Source organism: Ylistrum balloti, unplaced genomic scaffold (genome assembly GCF_031769215.1).
Source record: "Ylistrum balloti isolate Yb309-2 unplaced genomic scaffold, AGI_CSIRO_Ybal_v1 Utg369870, whole genome shotgun sequence".
Classification (NCBI taxonomy): Eukaryota; Metazoa; Mollusca; class Bivalvia; order Pectinida; family Pectinidae; genus Ylistrum; species Ylistrum balloti.
In genome coordinates, this window is record NW_026782013.1 from 150665 (window position 1) to 164377 (window position 13713).

At 36.8% G+C, this 13713-nt stretch overlaps 1 protein-coding gene across 1 annotated transcript; it reads right to left on the reverse strand.

The window, feature by feature from the left end:
* Window positions 1–2849: 2849 nt before the first annotated feature.
* On the reverse strand, window positions 2850–13693 carry LOC132545989 (uncharacterized). The gene is made up of 10 exons (XM_060209677.1): window positions 13640–13693; window positions 12094–12153; window positions 11255–11470; window positions 9521–11080; window positions 7670–7828; window positions 6956–7116; window positions 6205–6429; window positions 4223–4313; window positions 3814–3938; window positions 2850–3208 (listed from the first exon to the last, which is right to left on the reverse strand). Exons 1-10 carry the CDS (start codon window positions 13661–13663, stop codon window positions 3019–3021), a joined length of 2811 nt encoding a protein of 936 aa, XP_060065660.1. The 5' UTR covers window positions 13664–13693; the 3' UTR covers window positions 2850–3018.
* Between the last annotated feature and the right edge of the window lie 20 nt (window positions 13694–13713).

Here is a 13713-nt window from a genome sequence, read left to right on the forward strand (position 1 = left end):
GAAATACTGACGTTTTGAACACTTGTACTAATGTCCCTCCTGTTTCAAGCTTTTATCATATTTACACTAGCTGTGATCCTATGTTTACAAGGATAATTGTTTGCTAATTCATATGTTGCAGTCAATTTAAATGTGTTACGGTAGAATACATGTTTTAATATTACCAGACTTGAATTACAGGGGTGCCTATGTTTATTGTTGTTTTGTTGATTGTGATGATGTACCAATGTTACTTTTGTGTTATGTGTAGAGATCATTGTTGTGAATACCTCGATAATGAAAGATGTTTATTCATTGCCAGTCTGAATATGATATTTATCATATTTGAACAGAAATATTTTCAAACAATGAACAGTTTTTGGGATAACGTTCGTTGATGTTAATGTGGAGTCTTAATCAGGATGAATAATAATGACTTTGCTGTCAGTATTTGTTTATAGGATGTACATACCAACCATAACAGATTTGTCAGTTTGTGTTGATTAACAAATTATATCCATGATCATGAAATATTCTTTTGATACCAATTTCTAATTTGATATGAAATGAATATTTGGATGCATCTGTCGTAAATAAGGAGAAATAGTCCATATTCAAAATATGTACTGATATGATATCAAGCAATATTTTGACAAAAACTTTCAAAATTAAACACTGAATTTGAGATATCTGAAGTTCTTCAAGGACTTGGGACCTAAGCTATATGTAATGTAGTACAGAACTTTGGTACATTGTACAGAGTTGTAACAAATGTTGTTCAGTATAATGATGAAGATTACACATTGAATGGTATGGCATTAATATAATGAGAGAATGAAATAAAAGCCATTGTTGTTCTTTGTAGTTTTCTCTTGTTCTTTAAAGCAAATGCTGTTCTTTGAGGCACATCTACTGTAAGTATGCATTTTGATTGTTTGCCCCATGAACAGCCAGGGTCATCTTGAGGCAGATCTCCTTGCAAAAGCTGGTGGTTAACTTACTGATCAACAAACGTGAGGCATGCCATCCAGAACAATGGGTTTGAAGTGTCTCACCCAAAGACAACCACAACAACACAGACCAATCCCTTTCTCAGCTTCCTGTGAAACATATTGCCCTGGGTTGGGAGTGTTGAACCACACACCTTAGGGATTTACCTGAGGTTGCATATGAAATATTCTATCCACTTCTGGGTTTAAATAATTGACTAATATGCAGGCCACAGCTGTGTTTACACAATGCCTGGGTTCTGCTTGCTGAGTATATATTTGGTTTTATATATTTTTTTGTTTTTGATCAAGTCCACAGATTATTTTTCCTGAACTTCCATAGCTGCTGCATTAAACTTGTTAAGGTATTTTTAACAGAAAGTTTTAATGTGATAGGCTTTTTACTATTTGTATTAAGTCCACAGATAGCCCTGATTTTAATACAGGTCCTAACCATTTTCCATCCTTGATACTCCAGGGGTTACAATCACTTTCGCTCTCTGCACCCATGAAATATGTTATGGAAAAATCAAAAGTTCCATGTGCAACACTTAGTGGACACAAAAAGACTGCCTGTAGTTTGATCCTTTGATGTACATCAGACGAATTACAAGGTTGCATAACGGTAGAGAATTGTAATGACTTTGAAGTTGGATTTCTCTCCTTTATAATCTTCAAAAGGAGCATATCAGCCTGTAATTGGTCTTCTTTTTTTCTCCTGGAGCCAATGAAATTACTTCATTTGTGCCTTCAGTTTTGCTATGAAATTTTCCAGGGGTGTGGAGAGCGAAAGTGATTGTAATGCCTGGAATATTGAGGTTTACCATATTCAAGATGGCGTCCATTTGGAAAGAAGTTGACCCAGACAAGAGAGTCACTCAGGAGTTGTATTTGGTTCTCTTATAGACCCAGCCACATTTAAGTGGACCACCTTAGCAGCCTTATTCAAAAGCATGTTGCCACTTAGAACCACATAACAGAAAGTAGACAGGACTGAATTGTTAGGTCCACAGATTTTTAAGTGAAATTGGGACCCTAGCCATATTCTAGATCACTGTCTTAACTGTCCTCAGCGATCCATGTGACAAGCTATATACAACATTTATATCAAAATTGCTGATTTTTTTTCTCCAATTAAAAAAAAAATACCCAGCAGCAACTGGCTGCTTATATCAACCATCAGAAGTTGTTAACAGAATAAGAAAATGGTTGGATAACCAACACCACACCACAGTTCACTATAATAGCTCGGTGACTGATAAGTTACCGAAATCTACACAATGATATTGAAGTAAATCAATGACTAATGCTTTAACAATAAATTTTATTGTGTTAAACAAGAACATTGTTCAATACTTGTACAAATTATCACAGATCTAATCAAAGAAGAAAGTAGATATATTTCACAGAACAAGTACAAAGAGAGACAAAATATGAAATTAGGACAACAGGTTTTGTTATCTTGTTAAATGATTGCCTGGACACAGTTTGCAAAACAATAACAACTGCAAACACAGGACAGCAATAACAGCTGATGCACAAGAAAAGACTGGTCCCAAAACACTTAATTTGGATTTACTTAATAATTTAAATCTTGCATGCTGGTAGTCATTAATGGTTGGAGTATGATAATACCACTAATTAGAGGTGATTTTAAACCTCTTGATGTTCACATATTGCCTGTCATTACATAGTGATGTCACTAAATGAAGTGTACATTGAAATTTAAGTTAGTGATGTAAATGAAAGATGTATGCACAAAAATAGGCCCCACTGCTTCATCGAAACTGCTGGAAACAACATTCTAAATATCTACGCAAACAACACACTACATGTCTAGATTCCCACTGGGCCTCACCCCTACTGCCCCCAGGTGCCCAGACCCACTGCTTATAATGGTTCAGTCCAAATTTGGTCACAATTCACTAAGTTATTTATGACTAGTGGAAATTTGTAGAAAAAGTTGATGTCACTTAAAGATGTGTACACAGTTATGTCACTTAAAGATGTATACACAGTGATGTCACTTAAAGATGTGTACACAATGATGTCACTTAAAGATGTGTACACAATTGGTGAACATGGTGATGAGTTTCCTCCAATAGTTGCCAAGACCTTTGATACCTGTGGAGGGATCACACTGATATGCCAGGTGGCCAGTGTAAGGGTCCCACACACAAGTCTGGCCTCTGTAGTCTGTGGCAACAATTCGGTCATCCAGCTGTCCAACACACTTCACTCTGTAATCACAATATAAAGATGTGAATTCACCCATATCAATAGAATATATTATACAGTCTAAAGCAGATACATCTATCGTAACTCAGGATGAATTTACTATAACTCACCTCTCCCAACTAGACATTATTTTATAGTAAGATAAATCTGTTATAACTCGCCCCTACCACCTAGAGACATTATATAGCATGATAAATCTACTATACTCACCCTACCATCTAGAGACAATATACAGCATGATAAATCTACTATAACTCGCCCCTCCCACCTAGAGACATTATATAGTAAGATAAATCTATTTTAAGTCACCCCTCCCACTTAGAGACAATATATAGCATGATAAATCTACTATAACTTGCCCCTCCCACCTAGAGACATTATATAGTAAGATAAATCTATTTTAAGTCACCCCTCCCACTTAGAGACAATATATAGCATGATAAATCTACTATAACTCGCCCCTCCCACCTAGAGACAATATATAGTAAGATAAATCTATTTTAAGTCACCCCTCCCACTTAGAGACAATATATAGCATGATAAATCTACTATAACTCACTACTCCTACATAATGAATGATGATAGTATATATATTTACTATACTCACCCCTCCCACATAATGGCAGAATAGTGGACCAATTCTTTGCTTATTTCTGTCTCTGGGTTTATCACCAATAGAACACCAGCATCATCAGATTTCTTGTCATTAAGCAAAGACAGCAAAAAATACTCCTGGTAAAGTAATACACTTAATGAACTGGATGCTATATATGTAATACACTTATTAATCTGCAATAGCTATTTTAGCATTGAGTTTTTTCCAGCACTACAACTTAATAAGCCATATGTCTATTACTGGTATATCCACATTTTTACTCATCACTCTGTTAATTCAGAGATAATGCTGACAAAAAAATCCATGGCAAACTACAATTTGAAATAAATGAATATCTCATTACTGTAAATTACTCGAAATAATAGCATGAATGGAAATTGATGCTGGCTAATATACTGACCTGCTGCCATTGTACTGAGACTAATGTGGAGTCCTCAGGCCAGGTCATTGAAAGTTCAAGTGTCCATACCAGTGTCCCTGTTTCAATATTCCTGGAATAAAGTGATATGAAAATAACAAGAGATTCATAGAGTCTGTTTTGCTCACCTGGATTGGGCTGGCTAATATTGCTTTATCCAAATTAAAAGAAAAGGAATTCTAAAGATTTATATATATTTCTTAATTTAGCCCTACCCCTCTGCCCCAGGGGTCAGATAAACCATTAATACAAAAGTCTCTTACACCAAAGGACGCATCAGATCAAATTGGAACAGAATCCTACCATTGCTTCAGAAAAAGGATTTTAGAGAAATTGCTCTATTTCTTCCTATGGTATGTGCATCGCCTATCCTTTGGGGCCATGGCCTACTGTTTATATCAAAGTGATTCCCCTTCACATATCATGCTTCAGGACAAATTGGGACAGAATCCTAGCATTCCTACAGAAGAAGAATTTTAAAGAATTGGCTGCATTTTCCCCATTGGGCCCACCCTCCTGCACCAGGAGGCTGAGACCCACTGCTTATACAAAGTTGATTTCCCTTCAACCAAGGATGATCAGACCAAAGTGGGACAGATTCCAGGTCTTTCTAGAGAAGAAGAATTTTGAAGTTATTCTGTTTCTTGAATTTGGCCCTTCTTCTCAAGTCCCAGGGGTTGTGACCCATCATTTATACAAATTTGAGACCTGTTCACCTAGGGATGCTTTAGAATAAACTGAGATAGAATTCAGATATTCCTACAGAAGACAGATTTTAAAGGATTTGTCCCAGGTAACCAATACCCACCATTTATACAAAATATTTATTTCCCTTTACCAAAGGTAGCTTCAAAAGAAATTGGCACAGAATCTTGGTATGCATTCAGGAGAAGAATTTGCTCTACTTCCCCTATTCAGCCCTGTCCCTCAGGTCCACCATTTATACAAAATCTCCTTCCCTCAATGTTGCTGCTGACCAAATTTGATCAAAATCTCTCTCAGTCCCAGATAAGTAATGTTTTTGAGAAATTAACGCATGATAAGCATCACTTTGGACCAAGTGAGCTAAAATTTGTCAATTCTATATCTGCAGACAAATTCTATATCCCATTCTGCCTGATAAGATACATTTGCAGAACAAAGTTAATCCTTCACTGTCTGATACGATATAGATTGCAGGCTAAAATAGTAGTAATACTGATGGGGGAATGATTGAGAGAATGACAGTGTAGTCACCTCTGTTAGTACTGATGGGGGACCGAGAGGAAGAATGACAGTGTAGTCACCTCTGTTAGTACTGGTGGTGGACTGAGAGAGAGAATGACAGTGTAGACACCTCTGTTAGTACTGATGGGGTAATGAGAGGGAGAATGACAGTGTAGTCACCTTTGTTAGTACTGATGGGGGAATGAGAGAGAGAATTACAGTGTAGTCACCTCTGTTAGTACTGGTGGTGGACTGAGAAAGAGAATGACAGTGTAGACACCTCTGTTAGTACTGATGGGGGAATGAGAGGGAGAATGACCGTGTAGTCACCTCTGTTAGTACTGGTGGGGGAATGAGAGAGAGAATGACAGTGTAGTCACCTCTGTTAGTACTGATTGAAGACTGAGAGGCAGAATGACAGTGTAGTCACCTCTGTTAGTACTGATGGGGGAATGAGAGAGAGAATGACAGTGTAGACACCTCTGTTAGTACTGATGGGGTAATGAGAGAGAGAATGACAGTGTAGTCACATCTGTTAGTACTGGTGGGGGACTGAGAAAGAGAATGACAGTGTAGACACCTCTGTTAGTACTGATGGGGGAATGAGAGGGAGAATGACCGTGTAGTCACCTCTGTTAGTACTGATTGGAGACTAAGAGGGAGAATGACAGTGTAGTCACCTTTAGTTTTATCACTGATACATTGCTTTTCACATTACTAAATTCTTATAAGTTTAAAGCATAAAGTTATAGGCATACCATAGCACTAATGTGTTATTGGAGGACCAGAGAGCTAATGCTGATGGGAGATTTTCCACCAGCATCAAACGCTTCGGTGTAGTCAAACTGTCTGAGCAGTGGTCAAATTCCTGTTGTGATATCAGCTGACCATCACTGTCCACCAAATATTTGACCACTTTAGTAGTATCATGGTCAGTGTGGCCCACGGCTAAAGCTTCTACATTGAGGCAGCAGGCAGTTACACTAAAACATGGTAAACATATTGATGCCATATCATAACATCAATTAAAGACATGTACAAGAAAATAAACATTTCATGAGTATATCATAGATTAGATATTTCAAAACAAGAACAATTGCAGATGTACCCCTTCACATTATAAAAATACTGCATCATTTAATGCTGATTTATGTGCAACATCACCATAAATTATTTGCAGGGTTGTAATTGTTTAAAAAGACTGGTTGAACCTCAGGTCTACAGATCCATATTTACCTGTTTCCCAGTAGACAGCGTAACACAAAAGGAAAGTATACAGATATACTTGTGTTTAACCTGCACCTCAGGTCTACAGATCCATATTTACCTGTTTCCCAGTAGACAGCGTAACACAAAAGGGAAGTATACAGATACTCTTGGGTTAAACCTGAACCTCAGGTCTACGGATCCATATTTACCTGTTTCCCAGTAGACAGTGTTACACAAAAGGAAAGTATACAGATACACTTGGGTTTAACCTGAACCTCAGGTCTACGGATCCATATTTACCTATTTCCTGTTAAACACTGCACTAGCTCTGCTTTGTCTTTTCTGGCGTTGAAGTGAACCACATGAACAGAGCATTCAGTACCACGCAGTACAACCACAAAGTAACAGAAATTGTCCCTAAACACAGCAGGGTATGTATAGCATTCCACAGAACTGTAGTCCTGGAATAAAGAAGTGGGTTACTGTACATATAGTTCTATACAACACAGGGTACAATGTAGGTATAATTCTCCACAGATCTGTAATCCTAGAATAAAGAAGTGGGTTACTGTACATATAGTTCTATACAACACATGGTACAATGTAGGTGTAGCTCTCCATAAATTTGTAGTCTTCAGTTAAGGAAGGGAGTTAATTTAGATATCAGTCAAACATAATAAGCCATCTACAACATTGTCTTTGCTCAGTATGTAGAGAACAGGACTTTCTCCCTGTTGCTCTATAATTATGCATATGATAGGCCAGGATTGTCTTCAGATGGGGACTCCTTGAAGCAGCTTACTGAACGTCATGTAGAAGGCCTATAGCATGCTTTCAAGAACATCTGGGGTAAAGTGTCTTACTGAAGGATTCCACCTCTAGCTTCCTGAGAAGTACCAACTGTCCTGACAAGTGATCATCACATCACACACCTCAGATCTTCACTTGTGGCTGCATTAGTCTGACAATGATTCTGTCTGAGCTATGGTAGACCCCACTTTAGATTATAAGTACCTGTTCAAGCTGCCATGTGTTAACACAGATGTATGTGTTTCCCCTCTGGTTCCATAGACTCATTGTTGATTGGCCAATACATAATAATACATCAGTCCTGCGACGAATGATCTGTATACAACAAGCAGCAACACACCTCAGGGACTCATTCTGTGATAACTGCAACAATAAATACATTTTCATTTACAATAAAAACTGATGTTGTTGGGCTTCATCCTAGGAATATTCCGGACAAATCTGACCCCTGTTGCCCTGAATATGAAGCAAGGTAATTTATTTTTGCAAAACATTGTCAGGCTTCATCCTAAGGATATACCAGCCAAATAGCATGCCTCTAGGCCTTTCAGTCCATGAGAAGAAGTTGTTTAAATTTGACCCATGAGATTGAACATAGGTTAAGGTCATTTCTTTTCGCAAATTTAGTCAGGTTTCATCTCGGGAACATACAAGCCAAATATCAAAACATTTGGTCCATTAAGCCAACAAAGTGACCAGGGACTCACATAGATATATTCCACTACTCACTATCTTTTTTCTCCTGATCTTAAATCTATTGAGGTGTTAATCAATTAAAAGTATAATGTGAATATGAACTAAATCTGTCAATGGGTCCCTGAGATATCATGTACACAATATTGTTTGCAAACTGGCACTTATAAGTAATTGTCTTGGTCTTAATATAGACTGACAATTATCTCAGATTATCAAAGAAATCTGAATAAGGAGAGTTAAAAGAATTATAACAGCATTACCAAAACATAATGCTGCCTTCTATAAGGATACTTCAATGTGCTCATCCCAATATAATTTAAAACCTTGATAAGCTAAAGTGATTGAGGCACCTCACTCACTAGCTTTACATGAGATTGACTTCACATAGTTGATAAGCCTAATTTCTATCAGCTTGTTTTTCATATCAGTGTGGAGTCCATGTATGCTTGACTACTTCTCCTTGTTTGATATGTAATTACCCTGATACAGCTGAGGTGTTGGAGGACTTCCCCTTTTCTGATTTGTAATTACCTGGATACAGCCGTGGAGTTTGTGGACTTTCTTTTTGTCTGATATGTGATTACCTTGATACAGCCAAAGTATTGGGGGACCTTTCCCTTTTTCTGATTTGTGATTACTCTACATAGCCAAAGTATGGGGGACCTTTCCCTGGTCTGATTTGTGATTACTCTATATAGCCAAAGTATTGGGGGACCTTTCCCTGGTCTGATTTGTGATTACTCTATATAGCCAAAGTATTGGGGGACCTTTCCCTGGTCTGATTTGTGATTACTCTATATAGCCAAAGTGTTGGGGAACCTTTCCCTGGTCTAATTTGTGATTACTCTACATAGCCAAAGTATTGGGGGACCTTTCCCTGGTCTGATTTGTGATTACTCTATATAGCCAAAGTGTTGGGGAACCTTTCCCTGGTCTAATTTGTGATTACTCTATATAGCCATGGGTGACCTTTCTCTGGTCTGATTTGTGATTACTCTATATAGCCAAAGTATTGGGGGATCTTTCCCTGGTCTGATTTGTGATTACTCTACATAGCCAAAGTATTGGGGGACCTTTCCCTGGTCTAATTTGTGATTACTCTATATAGCCAAAGTGTTCGGGGACCTTTCCCTGGTCTGATTTGTGATTACTCTATATAGCCAAAGTGTTGGGGGACCTTTCCCTGGTCTGATTTGTGATTACTCTATATAGCCAAAGTGTTCGGGGACCTTTCCCTTTATCTGATTTGTGATTACTCTACATAGCCAAAGTATTGGGGGACCTTTCCCTGGTCTGATTTGTGATTACTCTATATAGCCAATGTATTGGGGGATCTTTCCCTGATCTATTTGTGATTACCTGTATACAGCCGAGGTGTTTGAGCCTCTCGCCTTTATTTACTCTGTAAGGGTTGTTGATCTGGCTATCCTGTGAGCCACAATCTCTAGAAGAGGAAGAATCCTTAGTTTCCAGGCTGTTTGGTGGAGAGGTAAATAAGGCAGGTGACATGGTAATAGATTCTTCACTGTAGCTTTCTGTTCCACGCTTGGGTGTTTCTAGGCTCTTAAAACAATTCCTTGACAATGTGACTTCATTGTTAAATACTGAACTGTCCGAGTTCACAGACAGTTCTTTTTTACACAAATGATCTAAATCTGTTTTAAGACAGTCTTTGCTGTGTTCCTGGTTGGCATGGTCACATGGGCAGAGACCTGGACAGTCCACTGATACTGGTACAAGAGGTGATTCTTTAGTGATAGGTTCAATTTTGTTACCATTTACATCTCCTGTATAGGAATAAGGTAAAAACACTCCAGGAGTAGATTTATCATGATGATGAGATAACAAAAAATCTTCACTACTCTCCAATTCCTTAGCTTTAAAACTGTTCTTAATTTTCAGTTCTGTAAGATGATTGGTTGACTTTACCCTACTATCCATGGGAAAAAAATCCAGCGGAGTTTCCATGAAATTTGATCCTGATTCTGCAATTGGAGGTTCAAATCTCTGATTTCCCTGATGAGTGTTTTCAAATTTCACCTCTGTCATTGGATTTAAACGCTTCTGCATCATTCTTCCAAACTGATCCTCTGGAAGACTAAAATAACTCCAATCTTTCTGTCGCCGATTTTCGTCAATGAAGTACTGGAATATTGAAGACAGCATTGAAGGGAGATTATGAGTTTTACCATGTCGGGTAGAGTAGTCTACCCCTGATCGATAGCTCTGCTGTATTAACCGCAGAGTTTCATACTCCTCACTATTTTGGGAAGATCCCGAGATATCTATTTCCTTTTCCAATTCAATATCCAGAATTCTTCCAATTGTCCTTCGCCTTCTTTTCACACACTTACTCTTGACTCTGCTTTTTTCTGACCCTAGTTTTGTTTCCTTCAGCTTCCCAACAGGGTGTTTTTGCTTCAATGGGTTAATTTGTTCTATTTGTTTTAATGCAACATCTTTCTTCTCATCTTTGAACATAGAACAGTCAGTAGTATTTGTTGATTTTCTACCAATGTTCTGTTGTGTTTTCTGCACACATTCAGGGTCCTGAGAAAGGTTAACTGAATGGTCTTTGTTTAATATTGATGTATCCACCATGCACTTTGATGTGTTCCTTCTCCGTTTAAGTGATAAAGACCTCTTACTTTGTTGTTCATTACTAGACATTGATTCACTTGAAGAATTCCAGTTTAAGGTTTCGTCAGTTTCTTTTCTTGGAATCTCAGTTATTGAATTGATACTATAACTACTACTTACAGCAGAGACCCCATCATCCTGTCTTCTGTTGTCAAAGAAACATTTGCCACTTTCTTCAGATATTTGCTTATCAGGTTGTAAACACTTATTTGTGTGAACAGAAACTATTTCCACATTTCCATCTTTGTCAGAATTGTCAGTGCTAACAAGATGTCTTTTCTGCATAAAATTGTCAGAACAGTCAGCCAGTTCAATGGCAGTTGTTTCTGATTGTCCCTGACAAATATCATTTTGGATTGTTGATACTCCAGTAGATCTGTGAGTCTCTCCAATAATGGACTGCTTAGTATTACATGCTGCTCCTGGTTCAACTGACAAGTCTGAACATTTGGCTATTGTGTAGTAGCCAGGGTTGGTCAGTCCCACTAAAACAGTACTGTGGCTTGACCTTTGACAAGGAGACTTATTGGTTTGGCATGTATCAGAAGAGACTTGAGGAAGACAAGTGTCAGAGGTCACGTGAAGCATATCAGTCTTCCCTTCTAGTACCTCTTGTTCTCTTAACCGCCTTTTTACATACTCCTTGGCAGAGGCTGCTCGAGCACATTTCTGTGGAAGAAACAAATGAAGAATATAGTCCATGTCCCTTGTTTGATTGTAATCACAATGTTTTTAATAATCAGCTGGTTATCAGGATAAATAATCAATACTATAAAAAATCTTTAGTTGAACAAGCTCAGAGTTGACTGAACTTTAAGAAATTATGAACTTCATCTCTTCATTTGTCTTTCCTTCAATAAGAATGTCAAAATACAATACAAAATAGATATAATATCAAATGAAATTAAGTTTTGAATAAATCATGATAGTAACTAGTAACTGTTTAGTAATTATGAATGGTCATCCCCTCTACAACAGCATGTACTGTGACTTGACTTTAGACAGCATTTTACTGACTAAAAATGTGTGATATTAATATAATTTGTCATGCTCTTACCTGAGTTAAATTCATCTTTTAATAAAATTGTCTGATATATCCATTACATCACAAAGTACTTCAAACTAATCAAATATTATATCCAGTAAGTAAAAAGATTAATATATATGTATGCAGATTTTTTTTCTATCACTATTACTATGAGACTTAGATAATCTATTTTCATGGGCAGTTTTTACATGTGTATGTTATATGCAAGGTTATTCATATCTATCTTACAGTGTTGATCCAATACCTTAAGTTTTTTCTCTTTTCTTGCTAGTTCCTTCTTCATATGCACAAGCTTTGCCAATAACTGAAATAAAAATAAAACAAGAATAATAACGAGTTTGTATTGAACAATTTTAGTAATTGTTGTTCTAGTCCAATTTTTATAGAATTAAATTTGGGACGGGGTCATTCCTAACAATTCAAATTAACTTAAGTATTGCAACTTCTGAAAAATTATATTATGAATTAATATTTCAAACCACACAGATGTCCATCTACTGCTGGTAACTATATCATACCTAAACACAAATCTGAAAAGTTTAGAAATTCCTTCCTATATACTGGACCAACTTTGTGGAATCAGTTTCCAGAAAATATCTCCAATTTACCAACCTAGATCCACATTTTTATGCCAGTCTTATTTCAGCCCTAAGATAATATGGTACCTTTATGAATGTTGCCAATTAATTGTTTTAATTATCAGTCCTGTATCCCTTACAAAACCTCGCTAATTTAGTCCTTTTATTATATTATTAGTCACTCTATAACCGTTTTCACTATGTGCCTTTATCATTACATTTGTTTTATTGATGTACATCTTAGTCCTTCATGATTATGCTAGTTTACTGTGATATTTGTGATTTTTATACCATATGTGATGTTGTAATCTTAATGTTGTATATATTGTACATTTTACTGTCGACCACTTGTTAGAAGAGTCTTGTACTCAAAGTGTTATCGACTCTTAAATAAAGTCATTTATTATTATTATTATAAGTCTGAACATCCAAATTATACAGATTGTAAATTCCCTAACTCTTGGAGAAAGTTGAGGATGTCTTGCTCCTTATGCACATGTGCCCAAAGGATATATTTGGAATTATTACATTTCTTTGAAAGGAGGAGGAATATGAAAGGTAGATTTTACAGCTCTTTGGTCTAACTTTAAGCAAACAAACTAAGTTTTGATGAAATTAAAAAAAAAAATAAAAATGAAGCAAACAAGATCTTGGGTTACCCCTCTGTGTCCAGTTGCTTTACTGGGATTTAAATCTTGCAGTACTGTTTGTATACATCTGGAATAATTACAAAATCTGGCATAAATAGGACGTACTAAGGACAAGATTAAATGTCACAATTCAGTTTGGGATTGATGTTTTATGGGGTATATTATCCTTTAAGAGATCAAAGTTCGCATATCTGATTAACAACTCCATTTTATTGGCTCAACATCGGTAGTGTGGAGGATAGACAGACAATGTCTCACTATATCCCACTTTGCTTGTTGTATACAAGGCCATTTTGTGGAATCATGATATACATACCGTTATAAATGTATACATGTATTTAATATTCAGACCAATACTACTTTATTATTCTGACACTCTCTCCCAAAATATATACTTAGATAAATTGAAGGCCGATTATCAGCTGTGTCGATTTAACCATAAATCTTGTGTCCAGGCGATGGCAGTTCAACAGCAATATATTATTGGTATGGAATATAGATCTATTGAAACGAACTTGCACAAGATATAGAAATTTACAGTAGGACTGTTTTAAAAGTTTACCTCTGCTTGGTTACAACTCATCATTCCAGAATACTGTCTACACCGGTACTGATGGCATCAGGAGATCATTTATC